The 25,459-nt window shown below is 38.1% G+C and overlaps 1 protein-coding gene across 1 annotated transcript in view; it reads left to right on the top strand.

Moving 5' to 3' along the window:
• Positions 1–634: 634 nt before the first annotated feature.
• Positions 635–25,459, top strand: part of MOXD1 (monooxygenase DBH like 1) — a 77,380-nt gene continuing 52,555 nt past the window's right edge. The window contains exons 1-4 of the mRNA XM_059700357.1: positions 635–964; positions 19,975–20,121; positions 22,024–22,191; positions 22,320–22,403. Of these exons, the coding sequence (XP_059556340.1) occupies positions 701–964; positions 19,975–20,121; positions 22,024–22,191; positions 22,320–22,403 (663 nt within the window). The 5' untranslated portion in view covers positions 635–700. The remainder of the gene's footprint in view (positions 965–19,974; positions 20,122–22,023; positions 22,192–22,319; positions 22,404–25,459) is intronic.

The following is a 25,459-nucleotide window of genomic DNA, read 5'->3' as shown; positions in this document are numbered from 1 at the left end:
ATGGTGCTTTAATCACGACCTACTCTGCCGATGGCAAAGTAGTCAGGCAGAATTGTCCCCTCAAAACCAAACCAAACCCATCCAACCCAACCACACCAAACCCAGGTGGAAGGCAAGCATCAGGATGCTGAGCACTGAGGTCAAGAACAAGACTTCCCCGGACTTGGGGCCCCAACAGGGGAAAGGGTGAGGGCAATGCGCTGGAGGTGAGTCCTGTCCCTCCACGGGGTAGGGTCACCATCGCTGGGTACAAAGGCTCCTGAAAGTCAACAGCAATGGCTAGAAAGGTGTTAAGCAGTTACCCTGGAACTCCTACTTTCTCTCGGCCCCATGTCCCCAGCGAGTGTCCGCACCCTCCCGGCCCGAGCACGCTCCCTCCTCCTCTCCCTCTGCCTCCTCCTCTCCTTTCAGGACGCCCCGCGCTTCCCTTCCCACCCAATCCAGACCTCGGGGACCCCATCGGGGGTGGGGGGCGGCAGGTGGCCTGGCGGCCAGGGAGAGACAGGGGGAGAGCCGGCAGGACCTGGCCCGACGGCCAGGGCGGGAGCGCGGGTCCTGCCCCTCCCCGCGGGCGGGGGGCGGGGGGCGCGGGCGGAGGGCGGTCCCAGGCCCAGGCTCACGCTGGCCGCCACCCCTCGTGCCTCCTCCCAGCTCGCCAGTCGGCGGGAGCCCAGGTGCCTGCGGGACAGGAGCGCGGAGGATGTGCGGCCGGTGGCTACTCCTGCTGTGGGCGCTGCTCCCCGGCGCGGCCGCGGGGGGCTCGGGCCGGACCTTCCCGCACCGCACCCTCCTCGACTCGGAGGGCAAGTACTGGCTGAGCTGGGGCCCGCGGGACGCGCGGCTCGCCTTCCGCCTCGAGGTGCGCACAGCCGGCTACGTGGGCTTCGGCTTCTCGCCCACCGGGGCCATGGCTTCGGCGGACATCGTGGTGGGCGGGGTGGCCCAGGGGCGACCCTACCTCCAGGTAAGCGTCCCCCGATCCCCGCCCCGTCCCGTCCCGACCCGGAGCGGGCGCGGGTGCCAGGACCACCCGGGCCACCGAGACGGCCGCGCAGCCCGGCGCACGCTCCCGGTCGCGCTCCGCTCCTGCACCCGGAGCCCAAGCCCGCCGCCCCGCTCCCGGCTCCGAGTTCGCGCCCCGGGAAGCCGAGCACGGGTGACTCCAGGCAGTTTTCCGTTTCTGAGCACTGCCCTGTCCCCAGCACCCCACTGAATAGACCTCCTCCTGCCACCTGCCTGCACCCCCCTCGGTTGCAGATGGGAAAGGAGAGGGGCCCCGGCTTTGGGGACCTAACTGACGGCTCGCAGGGTCAGAGGGGCCAGAGTTTTAAGCACTTGGCTGACCTGCTGCCTGGGGTCGGGGTCTCTGAGGGAACTCCCCAAATCAGGGCTATTTGGGAAATCCCAGGCGCGGCTGGTACCAGCTACTTTTTCAGAGAGATGAAGGTAAGTCTCCAAGATTCCTTTAGGATGTTGCTAGTCCGAGAGCCGCTGTTAAAGATCTGCAAAACCTAGAGCCCCAGGCAAAATCCCCCATCAAGTGGCAAAACTTCTTCGCTTACTTTAATAGCTAGTAAAGCTAATTTGACAGCTGGCGATTGTTTATGGACGAGCCCCAGGAGAGACGCTGCCTATTCGTAGATGTCTTTATAAACAAGACAAGAAGGAAGAATTGCGAGATGACCAGAATGAGTACGTAGTTAGGTTCTCTGGAAATCTTTGTTTATTTGATCTTGACCAACATTTGGACATTTTTCCACTGTGACTTAACAGCGTAGTGAATACACATCCGTTGTTACTTATCAAAGTTTATCCAAAGATACTGCCCTTTGCTAAAAGTCTCTTGATTCCGATAAAAACTTCTGTTTGTTTTGGCATTGTTTTAGGCTTTGATGATGTTAAAATCAATGTACCCCATAAATTTCAATGTGCATTTCTCAGTAATTGTATTCCTGGCTTCTAAGTTTGATTTCTACAATGTTCTGACTAACATGCCATCAAATTTGAACCCTAATTCTGGCACTGAGCTACTCACATGGGCCAGAAATAAAGAAAATGATATCAATTAAAACTTCATAACCACCCTCTTCTCTAATTTTCCCCCATAAATTAATCCTTTCTTCCCAAACTAAGTACTCTACAACTCCAATAAAATAAAGTTTTATGAGGACTACACTCAGTTGAAGTCATTGATGTATAAATTTTCTTCTGCTGCAGCATCTCAGACATTAAATTTGTAAACCACAAATTTGACCCCAAACACAGGCCTCACTAGCTGAATAACTTAACTCTCTTATAATATGAGTAGATAGATAGTACCCGATATAAATAGCTATCTGAGTCAAAGCTTTATGTAGGGTTTTTTTTCAGGGTGGTAAGGGTTAAATGCCCCTTTACTATCCTTGCATGTTTTATTCAAGGGGACATAGTAAATCTTACTAAGTTAATATCATAAAACAGGGTGTACTATCAAAGATAACTTGATACTGTTTTTCTCAAAGGAGGAGCATTTCTAGAAAACCCACTCAATTTGATATTAAATGAAAGGCCAAGAGTAGAATCCTGTTTCAACATGCCATAATGGGCCCACCTCAAGCATAGACTTTGTTAAACTGATGTGTTTTCACACTGTTGGTGGTTCTTTTATAAAGATTGCATAAGAATTAATTAAGTGCTATTTAGGCTGATTTTGAACCATAGAACTTTTCTTAAAATAATTAGTGAATACGTATCATTATGAGATAAACCTTAAAATGGACACTTTCCCAATATATTTAATGAGCAAGAAATAGGATTTTTCCCTCTATTTTTATTCCTAAGGAAAAAATCCTTATTTTCATGTGTAAAGATAATAATTTTCTTAGTTGCCTGATATTTTTTACTATTTCATTTCCTTAAACAACCTAATCATTTTAGGACATATAAGTTACAATAAAATTATGCTAATCAATTAAGTTCTAAGACAATGTATTAAAAACCTCTAATAAAATTAAAGACATTAAAGACCAAGCTGGGTGATTCCATTTTCTAACAGTTGGCATTAAATCTTCTTTGTATAAATTGTTTGAGAGTCTTCATGCAGTGGTGTGATAAGGGTATTTATTCTCTGTGACTATACCCAAGGTAAATAGTGTTCCTAATCATAACATATGCGATTCCAATAGTAGACTTTGGATTTTGTGTAATATTACTTCCAGGAAGAACAGACTTTATGTGAAACAATGAAACAAAAGCACTGGCTTTTAGGGCATCTTTGCATGTGCAGCAGCTACTGGTAGTGGGAGATGGTATCAGGCTGTATGATAACCTAAGATGACATCCCAGTCACCTCCCCTTGTGGCTTATTATTTGATTTCATCCTTTCTTTTTTTTTAAACATGCTTTTTAAATTTGATTTTAGAGAGACAGAAATGGAGAGAGAGAGAGAGAGAGAGAGAGAGAGAAGAGAGAGAGAGAGAAACATTGTTAGTTGCCTCCTATACACACCTTGACCAGGGATTGAATCAGCAACCTGGGTATGTGCCTAACTGGGAATCGAACCAGCAACCTTTTGGTCCATGGAATGACTCTCAACCCACTGAGCAACATCAGCCAGGGCCATCCTTTCTTGTTTTACAGACTTGACTTTTAGATTTTTTTGTTCTTTTACTAATCTGAATTTTATTTTTCTCAATATTCTAACTTATTTTCAGTGTAATCGTAACTGCTGAATAACTGCATAAGAGTAAGTTACAACCAACCAGGTAGAGAATTGTTGGCTAACTAGGCTAACTACTAGATGTTACAAATCCAAATGCCTATAGAGGTCAGAGAGCGAATGTAAGAGTGATGGGCTTGAGTGGAACAAGCAGGATGTAATGCCACAGAGTAGAAGTGATTGAGGAAACCAGTTTTTGCCAGCGAATTACTGTTATGTGTGAATGCAAATAAAGTATTGCCAGTTCTCCTGTTTTTTTGTTTGTTTTGTTTTTTGAGACAAGACAGAAATTTAATTGTGTGTCTGTGCAGTAAAATCTTCAGACTGCTAAATACTGGCCACAATTCAAGTTTGTACAAAGCACCATGTAATGTTCATATGCATACATGGTTTCCATTCAGATAGATCCTGTGGACAACTTAGTCTGCGACCAAGAGGAAAAAAGTTAATGTTAATAAAGAATCAACCTCAATAAGGAGAACCCATGAGAGGCAGAGAGGTGGGGTCCCTTTCCTTTCAGGCCAGGTTTATTCCGTACCAAGAACATTCTGCCCAATGTCAGAGGGGCCCTCGCCTACTGTTTTGGTTATTGATTGTTGTATAACAAACCACCCCCAAATACTGGCTTAATCCAAGGATTACACTTATTTTGCTCACAGATCTGCAGTGGGAGCAGGTTTTAGTGGGGACAGATCTCTGCTCCACTTCGTGTCACCTCCAAGTGAGTGGTTGGAATCAGCTGAAGGCTTGCTTCTCTGGCTTGCCTGCCTGGCCGTTGACATTGGCTGTTGTCAGGGACCTCAGCTGGTACCGTGGTGGGAACATGCCTCTGCATGCAGCTTCTGGGCTGCCTCACAGCACAGGGGCTGGGTCACAAGAGTGAGCATCCCAAGAGGGCCCTGTGGAAACTGTACTGCCTTTTCAACTTAGTCTTTGAATCCTGTGGAGTGTCCTCTGCTGTCGTCACAGTCCCACAGGATTCAAGAGGGAACAGAGACTCCACCTCAACATCACATTGTATGGAGGTCACATGGGAATGAAACATATGAGTGGCCATCTGTGGAATAGACATTCTCCCACACCCATCCTACACACTTGCCACCTGTCTATATGCATGCACTCCCTTGACACTGCCGAGACTTGGAGGCAATGTTTACTTATTCACCTTCTTTCCTTTTCCTATCTCTCTCTCTGCCTCTCCCTCCACTCCCCCTCACACACACACTGCTCCACTACTATAAGAAATTAGTGAACAGTTGATAATTTCTCCATTGTCTTTCTGTCCCCCACTCCCCAGATGAGTTCTGAATCTCTGCAACCCATCTAGTCCCATGGTTGCCAACCACCCAATGAAACTACCTCCAGAGGGCAGTGTGACATTTGCTTGTGGGTTGGTGGAATGAAAACCCAGATTTAGTAAGCCCCTTAAAGGGCAACAGACTTACTATCCCCAGAGAGGAGGCATTATAATTTGCTTTGCCCATTTTGTAACCCTCGGACCCTGTCTGGAGATATTTCCTGAAATGGTGTATAATCGTTGGGTACCATCAAAATGGGGAAGAGGAGAGAGAAATGTGGTTGTGAAGTGAAGCCTGTCTCAGTGTACTCTATCAGATAAATTATTCAGGAGTGGCTTACACTTGGGGAAACTTTACTCCTGGGATGCTGCTGAGGTCACTTTCTACACTATCTTTCACAGAATTGCCAGGGGTGGGGGTGGGAAGCAATCCTTCTTTTGGCATTGGCTTTTGAAAAGCTCACAATTTTGTCTCAATGAGTTAAGTCAACGCTCACTTCCCTGATGGATCGTGTCCTTTCCTTGTACTTTGCCCCTCTTTGACACTGAGCAATCCCACCCACCGGAGCCACTTAGCAACTGTAAGTCCCCATTGGAGGCAAGTGATCTGGGTTGATGAATGCCCAGTTTGTGCAAGTTAGAGAAGAGGGCAGCATTGTCGGATGTGCTATTGAATTTGCACAAAATTGATTCACTCTTCCTTTGGGGGTGTAAATCGGTATGGAGGCTGAAATATGTGTCATCATTTGTTACAGCCTTGCTTGTTGGCTGTGTCTAACACTGAAGCCTCTCTGTGATGAGAAGTAAGTCTTCATTCAGCAGCAGGGTAATTGCTGCCCGGCTGTTCGCTAAGGGGCTGAGGAAGTGCTTGGAACTGATTTGAAATCACAGAAAACAGTGAGCACTCTTTGTGGTTAAAGATGTGCTTCTTTTAAGTGCTCCCTAGCCAAGGGCAACAAAGAAATGTTTCGAAAGCAAATTGAAAAGCTGGAGGTAAAGATGAAGAGAGTGTGCAACCCTGCCACAGCTCAGGGGGGCTTTGTAAAGAGATATTTGTAAATCTTTGGATTATGCCCCCGCCCCCCTCCAAACAACCAGGTGACAAAGGGACTTCTCCCAACGCCGTGCTTTGTGCATTAGTAATATGGACACATGGCTAGTGTGATGCTTGACACAGGGCGATAGTCTTCAGTGTGTGGCTCTCCCTGGCAGAGCAGATGATTTCATGCCCGCCCGCCCGAGGACACCCGCAGACCTAACAGCCAAGGGAACAATGCACCTGCATTGACGGGCACAGTTCAAGGCTCCAGGCAACCAACGGCAATTTCTGAATTCTTGAAAGGAGACACAAGATTCCACTTCAAAGAAATTAAATGGTAGTTTATTGATTCATCATTCGTATTAGAGCCCCATTAAGATAAAGTTGCCGGCAAAAGGGACGAATTCATTATACATCATCCTGTTTCTCGAAATGTTTGATCCATGTGTTAAAAAAAAAAACTGCATGAAGGTGCCACACATTGCTGTTTACTGTAACTTTAAAACAATAACTAATACAGAACTTTTAAAGAGAAAAATATTTCTCCAGGAAGCCTCTTCCAAACCCATGTCTTTGTAACTTGTTGAATTCTAGAGTAGACAAAAAACACGAAAGCTACTCCTAAGGACAATGTATAGCGCATAAGCAGGGAATTTTGCAAAATAATTTCAAGTAGATGATTTTTGCTAATTCTGAATTTGGAATTATATAGGTGAGTGCTATACAAATAATGAATAGTCCAAATTTAGTTTGCTATTGAAGTCTTCTTATTGATCTAATGTAAGCAAAAATTATAAGAAAGCCTTCAAGCAGCTCTTGCTTTTACAGGTTAAATGTTGATGGTTTATGTATTTATTTGTTGCCTCTCAAGAGCTCAGAGTTTGGTTGATTGGCATTCCATAAAATATTACCCTCAAATCTCCCAGTGATCTCCCTCCCATTTTAAAGGTGACAAAACCAAGTTTGGGGTAGCTATTAAGTAAATAGCTTGTTGCCCACTGAGTTCCAGTTTGATGTTCTTTCTTCTCTTGCAAGCAAAACTGTAGGTTACAAAAAACATATCCCAGTTCTCTTCCTGAATAGTGAAAGGACATGTGTAATAAAATACATTTTAAAACAGATTGATCAGAAAAAATCACAGTATTTTTTGCTACTTTTGTTTCACTATAAATGTCATAGATGTACATTTCTATGATAACGATTTTTCATCACTGAGTTCTTAATGTTACCAACCGTACATGATGGTAAGTCCTTAAAGTGTGTTATCTCATGTAATTCTCACAGTAGCCCTGTGATGTCAATATCTTATTCCTTCCATTTTGTATATGTGTAATCCTGAGCTTCTAGGTCATACAGCTTGGGGATCATTTGTGACTTTTGCTATTTCCGTAAAATACTCACCTATAGACAGTGAATGTTGGAATGCTCATTTGTTTATTCCATCAATATTTACTGAAGGTTTATTGAACACCGTCTAGAGATGCTGCAGACATAGCATTGAGTGAGATAAAGTTAGTGGTATTATGGAGCTTATATTTTGATGGGGGATAGGGGCAAACAAATCAATAAATGAGCAACAAAAATATCAGAAAGTGATAAGTGCTGTGCCAAGAATTAGAATTGGGTAATGTGTTAAGGGCCAGTGTAGCTATTTCAAATAAGGTGCTTATAATCAAAACATGAAGGAAAATAAGTATCCCAAGTTTTTAAGGTTATTTTCAAGATTAACCATCGTGTTTACAATTCAAAATGTTATATACTACGCAGAAGATTGTCTGGCATGGGCATCAAAGAACTCAGTAGACCTTGAATATAGGAAACTGCCTACCTGGAGGAAATATAATTAATACTTTTTCAAATGTGTCTGAACCGCATGAGCTCTCTTTTCTATTTCTGTGGCATTGTTACATAGATGTTTAGTAAGCTCAGCGAGAGTCTTTCAAGCTTTGATCTAGAGACTTGGTGATTTTATAGAAGTTTTTAATACTAGGTGTGAGTGTTTTTCTCTTCTACCTAGTGTTCTTTCTCATCTTCCATAATCTTAGAGAGCTTATAGATTTTGAGAAGCTAGACCAACAAAACCACATGTGTCTGGGGAAGATTTCCATCTTTTAGGCAATTTTTAAACTAAAATTTTCAAAGATTAATTTCTTAGATAAAAATAAATTGCTAGTTTCTTTTTTCCTCCTCCCCTGGCAAAGTCCATGTACTGAAACTCACTCATACAAGGAAACTCATGGTAGATAAAAACCATATAGAAGCTAGGACTCCTGGTACTTTGGATACCTTTGGTCAAGGCCAAGGTAGATTCATGCTGTGGCAGATTAAAGTCTAGTGATGGGTAGTCAGAGCTAACAGAGAACTGAGAACTGGGAAAGACACGGCCTATGTCAGGTGTTCTGAAATTTGTTTGCACATTAGAATCACTTGGTGTTTTAACTTTTTTAATGTCCAGAAAATCCTTTCTCTTCCCCATGCCAATTAAATCACAATCTCTTGGGGAGGGGGCAGAGGACACAGACATTAATACATTTTTAAGTTTCCCCAGTGATTCTAGTGTACATACAAGTTCAGGAACTACTGACCTTGTGTGGCCAGGCTCTTTGGTAGGAATAGGTGATTCCTTTGTGGTCCACGTGGAGAAGCCTGGAAGATCCCAGGCGTGGGGCATGGGAATGCAAAGCAGGACTCCATGCAAAGCAACCCAGAGAGACCATGTGATGTTTGAAGCAACAGCTAGTATTTGGTATTTAAGATTATTTTGTAAAAACAAAAATAAAGTGGTTTTCCTAGAATGGAAAAAATTGTGAGATGAGTTTAATGAGTTGATTGATAATTCTACATAAATGAGTAGTGATGGAAGAACTGTGGGTAGTGATGTATTTCAAAATAGGCTGAACCAGAAATCTCTCTCCTCCTCCTAGCCCTCTACCATTCTCGCACACCTTTAGTCAGTTGGTACAAGCTGCTGTATATCTAAGCAACAGGAATATTTGCCCACACCAAGGCTAAAATATGTTATATATGATCACAAGGCATCAGTGGAACATTACCAAAGGGATGTCCCAGGTAATTTCCAGCTTGTATTTAAGCCAAGAAAAGTGTCCTGCTCTAAGTTTTTTATTAGAATTAACAGTAACAAAATGGACTCCCTTTGTAGTTGGAAAAAAAATTCTCCTCAAGTGTTTCTCCAGTTATATAAACACCTAGCCTTTCCCTTCCCACATTCTCTAAAGCAGTGAAATGCCCACAGCTATAGTTGCAGGAGGGAGAAAGAGGAAAAGTAGCAGAAGCGGTATGTAATTAGTATTTTTTACAAGTTGATGGCTGCCACATCTTCCGAGGTACCAGGAACAAGTCCATGTGCTTGGCAAGTCCCCCCAAAACACCTGCTGGATAACTACTGAGTGGTTAGAAGCAGGAGGTCATTGTAGAAATCCCAGCACAGCTTGCTGCTCATTCATTATGTTGCCCTCAGCAAATCCCTTAACCTTTCTAAGTGACAGTTTCTTATGAAGAAGGGAATCGTGATCTCTAATGCATGGTTTTTGTTGTTTTAAATCTGACCCTCTTGCCCATTTTATTTACTTATTTATTAAAGTATAGTTGACATACAGTGTTATATTAGTTTCAGGTGTACACCATAGTGATTCAACATGTGTATTCCTTATGGTGCAATCACCATAGATCTAAAAGCCATCAATGACCAAAGTTATTACAGTAAAATTGACTATATTCCCTTTGTAGTCCCAGTTATACAGTAACTGGGGAGATAATGTAACATCATGCATGGGGGTTTTGTGAGGAATAAGTGAAATGAAATAAATGAAATATTGTAACATTGAAAGTACTTAATAAATAAAAGATATAATATAATGAATTAATCACTTAGTAAAATGTCATCAAAAGATTACATGGAAACAAGTGTTCCAGCTTTTCAACGTGGGAAAAGGTGTCTGTTAAATGTATAGATAGGGGAGATTGATAGAAATTTTGGGGAAAATTTGAGGACAAACTTTAAGCAATTGGTTTGTGAACACTTTCCAATCCCTAACAACTAGAGAGTTTCAGTAATCATAGATTATACTGACAAGATTGCACTTTCTTTTGCATTTGATTTGCGGGGCCAATAATTGGGATATTAAATAAATGGTGCATCTGATGATAGGCAATTATCAGTGTTTCTCATGATGTCCTTATAGAAGATGGACTAATAAAGTTGAATTAGTTACAATCATAGATATTTAAACATGTATACCCAAAATATGTTGATAACAAACTGGCTACATTAGGCTACAGAATGAGGAATAAAAAGAAAGTGATATCTTAAAATAATGAAAGGAAACTAAGTTAAAAGTTCCATGAGAATACAAATAAAGTTAAACACTTAGTTAAAAAATTGGTTGTGTGTGCACAAAAAGTGTAAAATTGGACTTAATTGGAATCCATATGAAAAAGATATAACTATTAGTTCATTTTAAACTCAAAAGATGTGCTTGCTAAACCCAGAGATGCAATATTAGCCTGTAAACTCTACTTCGTATATCAAGGAAAGTAATGTTGATACTATAATACTGATAATATTGATTCTGTACTAGTTAATCACAACAGAAGAAACCTTTTAGAATAACATTTTTAAAGAATGTGTGGGTGAACTGGAGAAGTCTACAGGGGGGTTACAAGGATGGTTGAAATCTCTGGAAATTAGGTACCAGAATAATGGGAAAAGGTGGCAACGTTGTACCTGGAGAAAGAACAATAGGAAAGACATGATAATTGTCTGAAAGAGTGGACAGTCTTCCTCAAGCCCAGAAGGAAGAAAAAAGACCCCGTTAATATACATGAAAGGGTAGAAGACATTAGTTTTATATGAGAAATACATTTCTGACAATCAGAGGTATTTAACTTAAAGGATTTGCTTTCTGAGGTTGTAAGTTTATGAACTTTGTCAGTGGAGGCATTAAATACTGTGATCATCTCTCTCTTTTTTTTTTTTTTAAATATATTTTATTGATTTTTTACAGAGAGGAAGGGAGAGAGATAGAGAGTCAGAAACATCGATGAGAGAGAAACATCGATCAGCTGCCTCCTGCACACCCCCCACTGGGGATGTGCCCGCAACCCAGGTACATGCCCTTGACCGGAATCGAACCTGGGACCCTTCAGTCCGCAGGCCGACGCTCTATCCACTGAGCCAAACCGGTTTCGGCCTGTGATCATCTCTTAAGAAATATTTTTGAGAGAAATCCTCCTTTAGTGGGAGCTAGGATTTAGGTAGCCTTCAGGTTATCTTGCAACTTGAGTATGATGTTGAAAATAATTTTACCCCATATTCATGCTTTTAGGTTATTCAAGAAATTAATAGAAGGGAGGACATTAGCGGCTGTGAAATGGTCTTGTTTTTAACCTGCCACCACTCTAGCTGGAACTTCTAGGACCACTGCCTAATTATCTTTCTGATCACCACTCTTCTCATAATTCTCTACTCTGTAGCCACAGTAACACACACACACACACACACACACACACACACACACACGTACATATATTTTTCATGTCAATCAGAATATGCCACTTGCTGCTTAAAGCTCAGATATTTTTTATGTAAGCCTAATATTTGAATTCTCTATAATGACCTACAAGGTGTCACATCTGGGACCTCAGCTGATCCTTGTTCACTGCATGTACTCGTCCTACCACTATAGTTCAGTCACACCAGCTCTTATTTGCTTCATCAAATTGGATAAACTCACCCTCACTTCAGGTCCTTTCCAATAGCTGCTCTGTCTTTCTGGAATCTACTTCCTCCACACTTTTTTGTGTGTGGCTGGCTTCTAATTGTAGTCCATTCATCAGAGTGAGTATCATTGCCTCACTTTTCTGATGACTCAACCTGAAGGCTTTCCACTCCCTTCCTATAATCTCTGTTTTATTTTCCTATAAGCACTTACTATCTAAACGTTTATTGTTATATTGTTATTTAAGTTTAAAAAACACTCTCCCCCAACTAAACAATAAGTCTTATTATGGTAGGGACTTTATCTACTATCTTGTACAATCATGTTCCGTTAGCCTTATAAAACAGGCTGAGGAACAGTAGTCACTCAATAAAATATGCGTTGGAAGAAAGAAGAAGAGGAAAGGAGTGAAGAAGGAAGAAAAGAGCTTTCTTCTCAAAATTTATTCTTTGCATAAACTGGTCATAGACAGTTAAGAGATGTCATCTAAAATTTTCTAAAAATTATGGTGAGGGGATAGGATGAAGGTAAAATAATTTTTTATTTCAATAGTAAGGTCTGAAGTTGCTTTTTTATTGAAGTTTACTGTTAAAGAGTCAAATTTTAAATTTTTCACTGTATCTCTGATACTTCTATAACTTTAGAACAGTATCAGATTACAATAAAATGAAGATGAGATGATTGTGGGAGAGAATTAAGGATGTGTATTTTCAAAGGCGGCACTTAGAGAACAAACAGATTGCTCAGGTGGGCCCCTCCATGGAATGCAAGCTAACAGTGCTCAGATTTTGGCATTCTGATAGCTGTTTAACTGATCCCTTATTAGATCTAGAGTTCAGCTTTATTTGAAGTGGTTTTTAGGAGGCAAGCCCCTTCCATTTTGACATTTTGTTCAAATTTCTAAGATTAGTGAAGAAATAACATTAAAATCAGTTGATCTTGAAATTCTGAAGATTGTTTATATAGTTTGTTTATAGTTTCATGATTTTTTAGGACCAAAGATTCCCTCTACCACGAAAATATCTATCACTTTACTATCAACATTATTTAATCACCATGATACTTATAGAAATTGCTATTACAAGCAAATGCTTGAAGGAACAGGCCTTTGAGATGTAGAAAAAGAAGAAAAACTGCAAGCACCTGTTGAAGAAAGTGATGACAGATGGCAACATTTTTCTCAAGGTTTTCCCCGCAGCTGTGCTTACATTCAGTTCTCCAGGCTGACCAGCAGTTTATTCATATCTTCTATTACACCATTGAGTTTTCACTTTATCCTGTTTAACATAGCACCAGTCAGAGCTCTCTTCTGTTACAGAGATTGCATTCAAGAGAGAAGAAAAGGCTGACAATGAGTGAGAACCATTTAACATCTGTGCAATCATGTTTTTTAACAAGAGGTCATAGCAATCTTGTAGAATATAAAAGCTAGCGTTTGGGGGGCTGTTATGTTAGCTGCAAAGTGGCAGCCAGTAGTAGTGCTCTCATGCTTAATGATAAATGCCAACTTTTGCTAATGCCGACTTTACTGTTGCCACACAGCAGTTTGAAACCTTAATGATATATTTCATAATTTTTTCAAAGCACAAAATGTTCAAAAGAAAAAAATAACCTGTGAGAACATGTTTTAGGAGTAATATTTTTTATGACACAACCATAACTTTATTGCCAGAGTTTAATTATTAACTTAGATTTTCAAGGGTAATAGGTAATATTTTATCTTTAAAAAGTATAAATACTGTTTATACTTTTTAATTAATGTGATAATCTACAATAAAAACAAAACTGTCTCAATGATGATTCATATTGAAGCTGATCTTAATGCAGATATTTGTGCTGGAATGATTGACCTCCACATAAAAACCATTGATCTCGGGTAATATTACTTCACATTCCACTTCACAGAACATTACAACCGAGTAAGTACAAAGAAGAAAGGCTTCTGTGTACCAGCTTTTATATTTACATAATTAAAGCATCTTCATATTTTTATTCTTAAACTCTTACAAAACCCCTACAGAATCATGACTCTCCAAATCCTCCTCAATGCTCTTGCCTTCAGAGTTTGTTTTTAATGACAATTAATTGGAGCCTACTTTTATTTATCAGTATTTTATGTGATATTTATAAAATATACAATATATTTAATACATATCATACAATTGGGTTTTTATAATGGCTGCTGTGCCATTGTGCACTGAGAGTGCACTGTGATCAAGTTCCTATTTTTATTTGAAAAGTCCTGGAATATCCAGCACTATAGCGAGACAGCAGAGGAATGGCCTTCACCATGGATTTACAGTAGGGCTGCCTCTGGGTCCATTTGCTGAATGGGACTGGGAGTGGGGGTGAGAGACACCATTCGGTTCGTATCCCAAAGGTGAAAATTAGTAAAAATGACTTGGGAAATTTTTTAAAAAATATTTCATAAGTACCATATGTTTTTGTGAATATAAATTTATAAGTGATGTTATCGATATTCAAACTCTTAGTTGGTTGATGTTTTACTGTCAATTCATTCTCTATTTTTTCACCCTACAGGATGATAGTTACAAATAACTATTTCACTCAATGATTTATTTGACTAATTTTGTCCCTTTGTCACACTGTCAGGAAACTCTTAAACTCACTAAACATACCTTTGAAGGTTTAGCCAGTCTGCATGAAGGATTTTTAAGATTGACAGGTATTTGAGTGACTTATTTTCTTTTCCTCTTTCTTTTCCCTTTTTTCCCTCCCTCCCCTCCTTCTTTCTTCCTCCAGGCAATAATAGTTGAATGATAGGAAATTTGGTACCTGGCTTTTTTTCTCTCCTCTTGCATCACTTATTAGCTCTTCCAAGGTTTGCGAATATGCCACTTTTTATTGTATAATATCAACTTCATTAAGGATGTGTTTGATTATAGGCCATGTATTTTACTAACACGGGGTGAAGGAAGAAAAGAGGTGCTACTGGGGAACATTTTGCTCCCACCAAGTTATTCCTTTATCACAAAGATGTGAATATTAGAAGATGGTTCTTATTTTTTATTTTCATTTAGAATGAGCTAAAGGAAAAGCACGGTACTCCTTTTAAAATTACGCATATTTAATGAGCCTCTGCTCTGTGCAAATGACTCTGTTAGACATTGAATATATAAATTAACATTAGAAAACATTCTAAAACATAGTTTCTCTCTCTCAGATCTGTTTTTTCTCCCCTTTAAAATAAGTAGGGAATGCCATCCCAGTGTAAAAGGATTTCAAAGACCATTTGCATGCCTGAGCTTTTCCCCCGCTAAATGCTGATGTCAGTTTCATAAGATTCATGTCCATTTAGGGCCTAAAAGGTTGTAACAAGATCCCCAGAGTTCAGTGCCAGATGTGTTTGCATGGCAGATCATGCAGACCCAAATTCATTCTAACATCTGGTTAAACACATTCCACTTCAGATCTTAACCATATGTAAATATAATTGAAAGCAAGTGAAAAAATAATCTGTTGTCTCCCTCTTTTTGTTCTATTTAGAATATAAACAACTACTCTAAAGTTACAAATTAATAACTGGGTTAACAAGATTAGGTATCTATTTCTGGGCAGTTGTCTCATGGCTGAGAAGATAGTGCTGTGTCTAGAATATATTGCATCCTACATGAGAGTGCAGGTAGAAGAATATGGATTCAGAAAGGGAATGGTCACCTCCAGTTGGAATGATCAAAGAAAACTTTACAGAGGAGATAGAGTCATGGGTCTCAAGAGAAGCAAGTACTTCAATGGGTGGAGTTAGTGGAGAGGAATCCCAGTGCGGGGAGAAGAGCAGGGGAGATAGATGGGAACAATGTAAACAAAAGGAAAGAGCTGGGAAAAGGCAGAGTATTTAAGGGGAATAAAAAATTGATAATAAAGATCATATGGTAAGATTAATGATAGACATCTGGAAAATCAAGTGAGACTAAATTTTAGAGAAACTTCATCTAAGTTACAGAACTCTGTACTGTAGACTGTTGAATTAGATCTATTGACACACTGAGAAAAACTTTGAAGGAAGAACCTGACAGAAATATGTAGGTGGTAGAGTCTAAACTGAGACAGGAGAAGCTGTAATGGAGTGGAAGTAAAAGGTGGATTATTTTTTTTTCAAAGGAAGGCATGATAGGAGCGGGGGCTATCCGTGAAGTTGTAAAAGAAAAAGAAGTTAAATAAGACTGTGGTTTTGAATTTGGATGGCTTGGGGAAGGGCAGTGTAAGTAAAGAAAATAAGCTTACAGATTGAAGGTGAATATAATTTTGGATATAGTGCACTTGAGATGACAATAAGACTTCCAGGTGAAGGTATCCATTAGACTTTTGGATATGCGATACTGAATAAAGGTGATGATTGGGAACTCATGGAGTGGATGAGTTTCCCAAAGGAAGGAATATGAAGACAAGGAGTATAATGTCACAGAGAGAACTTTAATGTCCAAGTTAGGGGATGGGAATGATAGAGACAGATATCAGAGGTGGGCAATCTATAGTAGAGGCTTCTAGAAGTGGAGAATGTGGACATTCTTACCTTGTTTCCAGGATTTACTTGTCCCAAATTTAGAGGGGGAAGAATTCAGTCTTTCATCATTAAGTATGATGTTAGCTGTAAGGTTTTTATAGATGCCTTTTATAAGTTTAAGGCAATATCCTTCTATTGGTAGTTTACTGAGAGATTTAACTATGGATGAATGTTTCAAATGGTTTTTCTGCATTTATCAAGATGATCATATGGTTTTCTTTTTTAGACTTTTGATACAATGAATTACATTGATTTTCTAATGTTGAACCAACCCTGCATGGTCATGATATAGTATCCTTTTTTATATATAACTATTTACTAATACACATTTTTAAAAAAATGTGCAGGTAGGCTCATGAAAGAAAGTGATCTGTAAATTTTCTTGTAATGCCTTTGTTCTAGTATCAGGGTAATGCTAGCATCAAAAAATGAGTTGGAAAGTGCTCTTTCCTTTTTATTTCCTAGAAGAGTTTGAGAAGGATTGATATTATCTCTTCCTTAAATAATACTTGACAAAATATCAAGTAAAAGAACTTTGACTTAGAATTTTCTTTGTAGGAAGGTTTTTTTTACCCATGAGTAGATTGTAGGGCTATTTAGAGTATCTCTTTTTCTGACTAAGTTGCTGTTTTGTGTCTTTTGCGGAGTTTGTCTGTATCTCATCTAAATTATCCAAGTTTTATATATCAAGGTGTGCATAATATTAACTTTTTTATGTATGTAGGATCTATTTTAATGTTTCTTTTTCATTTCATTTACATCTACTTGTTTTCTACTTTTCCCATCTGCTCCTTGTTTTAATTTTCTCTATTTACGATTCCTTTTCTTTTCTTCTTATTTTTTAAAATATATTTTTATTGATTTCAGAGAGAAAGGGAGAAAAAGATAGAAACATCAATGATGAGAGCAAATCATTGATCAGCTTCCTCCTGCAGGCCCCACACTGGGGACCAAGCCCACAACCTGGGCATATGCCCTTATTGGGAATCGAACCGTGACCTCCTGGTTCATAGGTTGTTGGTCAACCATTGAGCCACGCCAGCTGGGCAGGATTTCATTTAGATTAAGTGTGTTTTATGATTTCATAAAGTAGATATTACTTAGGATAGAAAGAAGGCATGGTATGAGTACTCACCGAAATTCTCTCAATAAAATGAGATGTATGATCATAAACTGAGAGTGGGAAGTGTTGGCATCTTGTATAGAGAAGGTTTATGATACTTGTCTTGGGTGGTTTCCTGAGAACACAGCAAGAGAGTAACATAGATTTCAGAGCATTAATAAGGGCCCCCCTGAAGTAGACATGTAACTAATAATACTAGTTGGACAGCTAATATGAAGATGTTTCCAAATAAGCCTTAAATTTTGAAAAATGGGAACAAAATTGTAATGGAATGTTTTGCATTTCAATTTTAGTGTTAATTAAATCCATTCATGTTTCCCTCATGAAGGCTGGAGATATTAGCTCTTTTAGGCAATCACATTTTTCCAGGAGTCTGGAATCTCAACATAATTGGCAGCTGTCTTTTCTATATAGTGAACATTTACAAAAAATGAAAACTTAGCAGTTTACACAGGGCAGATGAACCCTAGGATTTTTAGTGAGACCTGAGGGAAGCTTCTTCCATTTTCTTTCGCAGAGCTAGGTTATCTGAAAAGCCAAAAAAAGTAGAATAGCTGGAAGGAATTGGTATTGGTGAATGGAAACAGAACAAATGGAGAATTGGAAAGCCAGCTGGATAGTTTGAGAGACTAATGGTTTTGGAAACATGTTTGTAAGACTAGGGTAATTATTCTACTCTTCAAACTGATTACATTTTGTACTGTATTCTTTTTGTTTGTGAAACTGTGATTGCTTGATTCATGTAATGAAATGTGAGCTTAGTATAAAGCACAGTTCATTTCTCTAAATTCCATGTTGTCTATAGACACTGTTGTTTCATTTACATATTGAAAATTTGTGTAATTAAAAGTGGGAAAAATCACAGTTTCATAGTATTATTTCATTTGAATTGCTTTCACAATTGCAGCCAGTTCTCAAAATATATATGTTTTTTACAAACCCCAACTTTAGCAGTAGGAAAAGTAAGATTTTATGTGAAAAACCTGATATGTACATTTTTTTCCATAGAAAAATGAACTAAGCTATACTCTTCCAAAAGTGGTTACTACAGTTAGAACAGGCTGCCTGCGTTTGAATACTGGCTTTACTACCACTTACCCGCTGTGTGGTCCTGGGCAAGATGCTTCACCTCTTTGTGCTTCAGTGTCTTCGTTTGTGAAATAGAGTTTTATCTTATAGACTTGATATGAAGATTAAATGAGTTAATGCATGTAAAATGCTTAAAGTGGACTCAGGGCATAGTATGTTCTCAATAAATTATAGTTGTTACTAGAGTGAAAAAGTTAGGCTCTGAGCATTGCCGATAATGTTGGGTTTGAACAATGTCTAGATCTGGGATCCTGGATGTCAAATTTACACACACATGATATTAAGGTACTAGGAATAAAAGTTCCAAATTTATTGATGGTTTAAGGTGTTTTTCCTTGTATACTGTATCTTCTCACCCAAACATAGCAATCATTTCTTCAAATTTAATTTTAGTGTTAGTAAAGGTTAGTATAATTATATTTCAGTATGTATATTCTAAAAAAATTCTTAGTGACTTACCAAAAATAAAGCATCATTATGTACTGAAAAACCAGAATAGTTAAGGCAAAATTTGTGTCTATAAGTGATGAAAATTAACAATACGATCTTTGTAACTCTCAATATAGTAAGCTAATGGTAAAAGGCATAGGGAAATATTTTTGGGGAAAAAATTACAATTTAGAAGAGGGAAGGAAATGTCATTAAATGGGCACTAACCATGGTAGGCATTCACACACACCCGCATATGCTATTTCATTTATTTATCTTTCAAAATCCATAAAGTGGGGCATATTATATATTATCCCCCTTTTGCTAATGTTAGAATAAGAGCTCACAGTTTGACTTTAACAGTTCTTCAGGCATTTAGGGGAGGGCTGGGGTCAACTCCTAGTCATTTGTTTTCAAAGTTCATGCCCTCTCTGATCCATCTGTCTGCCTCCTAGAAGTGAACTGTATACCATTGAAGAAGTTTAGTACAAAAGTAACAGCTGATCCACAAAAACAAAACTTCCCTAGTTTTTCAATATCTTATAATTCAGCTAGTTTATTTGTTTTATTTTTCATTATATTTCATTTTAATATACCATTAAAGCTCACACTAAAACAGCCTATCATTGTAAGGGTGGGTCTCCTTGCTTAAGTGCAGAAGGGACACTCCATCCAGGAAAATAGTAGGGCTAGTTCTTGCTTTGCCATGAAATAGCTATTTCACTTTGGGGCAAACAATTTCACACTTAGTGATCTCGAATGTTCCATCTCTTTTGATGCTTTATGGTATTATACATCCACACTGCCTTTTCCTGAAGGTCCAGAAGTTGAAAATGGGCCAATTTCCTAGGGAATTGATTCTCTAATTGGGACCCCCCAGACCCTTAGAAAATTCCAGGACTTACAAAATGCCTACAGATACAGGATTATGTAATAGGCAAACCCAGCATCAGTTTTTAAAGGTTCTCTTAATCTAAACACGTTTCTTTCTGAATTTAGGATATACTGACTCCCCCCCCCCCCGATATTTTCTACAGGATTATTTCACAAATGAAAATAGAGAGTTGAAAAAAGATGCACAGCAAGATTATCACCTAGACTATGCCATGGAAAATAGCACACACACAGTAATTGAATTTACCAGAGAACTGCATACATGTGACATCAATGACAAGACCATAACGGTAAGGAGTCTCCAAGGGAATGCATGCATGAATAAATTGTACACTTACAGTTGTAAAACCGTTTCCAGAATAAAAGGAACAAATATTCAAAAATTATCTTTGATAACTAAGTCACATAGTCTTTGGGGGAATGTTCTAGAATTCTCTTTCTTAGCCCCCCAAAATCTAAGACTATAAATATCAATAAAGGCAATTTTTGTGTTAATCTCAAACTTTGAAGAGCTGTATGAAGAGTGTATTGACTTTCCAAAGAGTTTTTGCTTCTTCTCTATAATGTTTGAAAATAGACAATAAGGATTGTGAGAAATGTATTACAGGAGAGAGAAATATGATCCTGAATATAATTCCTCTGATTTGTAACTGGTTCATCTTAGTAAACTTCTAAAATTCAGATGAATAGTAAACTGATTAAAATTGCCTATCAACATATTATACAAGATTTCTTATTGGCAGACCTCATGCAAAAAGTAATATCTTTATACATATGAAAATTAAATATTTAGAGGCTATATAATTCATGTGGTACTTTGGGAGTTTCCACAAATATCTTCGATCAATTTCACTTTGTAAGGACCAGTAAAATTATCTCTTTTATTTGGTAAATCAAAGCTTTAAAAATAGGAATGTAAAAATCTGAAGCTGTTTTGGTTAACATCCAGCTTAAAGAGTAAAAGAGGAAGAAAAAACACATGCAAAGACATGGATCAGTTTTTATACTTTAATGGAATAATAATCATAGTCATTTGACTTATTAAGAAAGAATATAGCTTTTTTTTATCCTTACCCAAGGATATTTTTCTGTTGATTTCTAGAGAGACTAGCAGAGAGTGGGAGAAACAGAAAGAGAAACATCGATGTGAGAGAGACACATAGATTGGTTGCCTCCTGCATGTGCCCCACCAGGGCTCGGGATTAAACCTGCAACCGAGGTATATGCCCTTGCCTGGAATCGAACCTGGGACCCCTCAGTTCACAGACCGATGTTCTATCCCCTGAGACAAAGCGGCTAGAGCAAGAATATAACTTTTAAAAAAAATAGCATTTGCTGTATTATTTATTTTCTAAGTTCTTATTACAAAGATCTGACAAAGACACCTTTATCTATGGGGGGTGGGGGGGGGAGGGGAATGACTAAATAATTCCTTTATACCCAGCAAACCCTCCTTCCAGCCCCACCACTTTTTGGGCAATCTCTCTTGGTTGCTGAATGGAAACCAATGTCATATGACAGTACTTCCTCTAGTTGGAATGCAGCAGTTCATCTGATTTGTAACTGATTCACCTTTGTGAACTTCTAAAATCAAAATGAATAATGGACTGATTCCTTAGAAAGTCCCAAGATTCATAAAGTGACTATTAAATAGATTCAAGGTTAACAAACAAACTCAGAATCAGAAGTTCCTCCTGTATTTGCATTTTATGTAAATTCACACATATAACTGGGCTAGTGCCTGTGAAAGTAAAAACTCTGACCTGGAAAATAATTTTAATTTCCATTATATTTATTTATTTTCCCTAAATTGTCTGTGGCATCAAAACAGCTTTTAATTTTCCAAAATCTCTGCTGGTTAACAAGAATATTTGCTTGGTAACTACCAATTGCTGATTTGGAGGTTTAGCATGACAATGATTTGTAGTTTCTGAATGCATGAAAGCATACCTACTTGTCAGTTGTCTTTCACTGTGCTTTGGAACACATAATCTTGCCTGTTGAGAGAGACAATTTCTGTCCCCTCCCTCCCCGCCCCCAAACACACACACACACACACACACACACACACACACGTCTATTTGGATACTTAATGATCAAATTAGATTTACACAATTAATGGTAGAGAATTCCAAATGTTATTGTTCTCTTTTATTCACTTCTGAGATAACTGTGTCCATGTCTGATCGTAGGAGAGCACTGTGAAAGTGATCTGGGCCTACCACCATGAAGACGTGGGAGAAGATGGTCCCAAGTACCACAGCTCCAATCGTGGCACCAAGAGTCTGCGGCTGCTGAATCCTGAGAAAACCAATGTGTTGCCTACAGCCATACCATACTTTGAGCTGGTAAATCAGAACGTAAGTTTCTTCAGGTTTTATGACTGTAGGAGTGGGATTATTGAAAGTGTAGAAGAACTTTTACTTGTATTTAATCGCTTGTCAAGAGAATGTGACTTTGTGTTCTCCCCCCCTTTTTATTAAGACAGGTCCCCGTCCCAAACAAAGGTACAACATATTGGTGCCAAATGTTTAAGATTCCTGTGTTTCAGGAAAAGCATCATGTAATAAAGGTATGTGACTCACTCACAGGCTAAACTGAATTTGTTTGAATGGAGTAGAAATTGTTCTAAAAATGACAATGGTAAAACATATACAGAAATGGTTTCCCATTTTGTGAAAGTTATTTAGAGAACAAGGAACTGGCTTATCTGACACACACACACTGTCTTGAGAGTCACTGAATTTAAGGAGAAGGCTTGGATTGTAGCTAGTCTTCTGGATTTTTGTCCTAAATTTTACATGTTGAAGGTAAAAGTTTTGGGATGCATTTGAACAGCTCTAGTTATTTCTTAGACAACACTTCTAAAATTGGATTTGTTGGAATTCCAATTTAAAATAATATATTTATGCATTGATAAATTATATCCAGGAAGGTTCCATTCCCCACCAAAATTGTTTGAGAATATCTCCTTCATTGAAAATACTGAATATTCTCATAAAAATAACAGTTACAGTATTTTTGAAACTAGGAAAACAAGAAAATTAGTGAATTTATACAGAAGTTAAAAAATACAGAATTGTGTAGTAAATAAGCCTAGTTTGCCTGTGGCATATAATTCCCCCCACTCCCTCCCAAAACTTTTGCCTGTAGTTGGTGAATGAACAAGTATTTAAAAACCCCCGCAGGTCCTTCGCTCTGTGCTAGGTAACTATTTGGCTTTTCCACGGTGGCTGAAGATATCCATGGTCTCAACCAAACTGACTTGGTAGGGGTCAGGACCAAGACATAGGAAGGAATAAGATAGAATGAAATAGTGCATATCAAACACTGTAAACATTTGGGAGGCCAGACATTGCCAACTTTTTGCCAGCCCTCAGACTGGGTAATGAAATAGTGTGGATGTGAGAAAGGAGTAAACTTGTCGATTCTGGAATCTGGAGGGAAATATATAGGTACAATTCGCAGGTCGACTCTTTAATTAACTGTGTCTCAGGTAATTCGCTCTGAGGTAATGTGCACTGTAGGCCCCGATTTCTTCATCTGCAAAAGGTGTGGTCAGTCATAAAACTTTCCCTACCAACCTCGAAGCATTCTGGTAAGAATGGAAATACTGAGTGTATTCTAAGAAATGACATAAATTTGTCATTTTCTAATATATTGGTCCTGTGGCACATACCTGCTTTTCATTTACAGAATGATTCATAACTACTTAGAGAGGCAAGAGGGGCAGGTTGAGAAATGTTTACTGAATTAGTAAGTTGATCTAAATATTCATAGAATATTTTTGCCATCAGAAGACAGCATTGATATGACTGCAGATGAGTCATTTACCTCTGTACAATGTAATTTTTCTGCTTCTTACTTGTAAAAGGGAAATGCAAATTCCAGCTTTACATATTAATACAGTGCCTAAGTTCTTTCCTGATACCAAGGAAAAGTCTTTCTTAGAAAAGAGAATGCTGTAGTTATACAGTGTGGGGCAAAAGTAGGCTTACAGTTGTGAATCCACAAAGCACAGAATGTATTCTTGTATTATTATTTATTAATTATTGTGTTATTTTCCATACGAATGACTATAAACTTACTTTTGCCCCACACTTTATAAACTGTGAGCATATACTACTGTGTGTCATTTGCAGTAAATTTAACTGGAACCTCACTTAAGGGACATATAAAAAACCATAGGTTCAGAAATAAGAACAAATGTTTCACAAAATAAGTGCTTGATTCATTTGATAGGATGCAAAGTCCTTAATCACTTAAACTAATTCATTTTTATACTTTCCTTATTAATGTTCATGATTAGGTTGAATGAAATAAAAATAATTGTCTACATTTAAGGGAGCATGTATTCTGACCTCCACGTAGGACATTTGCTTGGTATCTCATCTAAGAATTTTTAGTAGATGTCCCTTGACAAGCACATCCTAGTAATACTCAGATGTGTGAGCATCTATATCTAAGGGTGTGCTTAGAATTAAGTATTTCTTTGGTCTACATTGCTGTCTTTACTAGGTATCAAGAGGGCTCTCAGTGACTTGAAAGGTTTTGGAGCATCTTTTGCAGTGTTTGGAAGTTTATAAAAGGGCAAAAGTTCTTTACCCCAGCAAAGGGGATTTGAGGGAAGGGCAACAGGTCAGAGATGAGCCTTCATTTTTGCAGGGCAGAGGGTTGGTGGCCAGATTTTAAAGTTCTATTATTATTTAAGAATACTGCTTATAATAAATTCCTGAGCTTGTTAAACCCTAAAATATCTTAAAGTTCATTAAGTTTTATGAGACATTTAACTTAAAAATGAATTCAAGTAGGATAATATACAAAAAGACCAAGAAGGTTTACTGGAAAAGTAAATTCCAACATTTAGGTTGTGTAACTTTTGAGTTTTAACTTGTAGCCTATGGCGGTTGACAATAATTTTAATGAATTTCTATAGTAAAATTCATAGATTTAGAACTTATCTTAAGAACTTACCTCCTTTTCATTCTTTTTTCCTTAGCAGAGATGATTTATAAAATATAAGAAAAGTATATCTTTTTCATAGAATTAAAGACTCCTATGTTTTGAAAAGCCATTCGCTAAATGCTAATTATTCCTTAGCATAGGTCTTACAAATCGCTATATCCAAAAGCCTCCGTCCTTCTCTGATACAAACCAAGGTACTGTCTCAGAAAAAAGAATATTGTTTTCATATTATATTATGTTGTATGTCATTTGAAGTGAGTTTTAAGAACATACTGATTAGAATAGTATTGTGAGAAATCAATTTTATTGTCTGCACTCTATTTCAAACCAAGAAAAAGTTTGTAATTGCAGTTTAATGTTGATAGTACACTTTTTAGTTGTAATAAAAATTATAATGCTAAGCAGATTAAAAAATCAGTGCCATGATCATGAATATATTTAATGAAATTACTAAAATTCAAAATATTCATTACATTATTAATTTAAATTTTAATCATGTAATGATAAAAATATTTACTACTAAAAGTATGATATATGGTAAATAATTTCTAAAATTATAAAATGACAAAGATAAATACTTTCATCTGCACTAAAGATGGTATTATAATAAAAATTATTGGTGATTTCTATTTACTTGAGACTCCTAGTTTTTGATTTGTATTT

This window comes from Myotis daubentonii, chromosome 6, assembly GCF_963259705.1.
Source record: "Myotis daubentonii chromosome 6, mMyoDau2.1, whole genome shotgun sequence".
Classification (NCBI taxonomy): domain Eukaryota; kingdom Metazoa; phylum Chordata; class Mammalia; order Chiroptera; family Vespertilionidae; genus Myotis; species Myotis daubentonii.
Note: the sequence above shows the minus strand (reverse complement) of the source record. Positions and strands in the feature narration are given on the sequence as shown.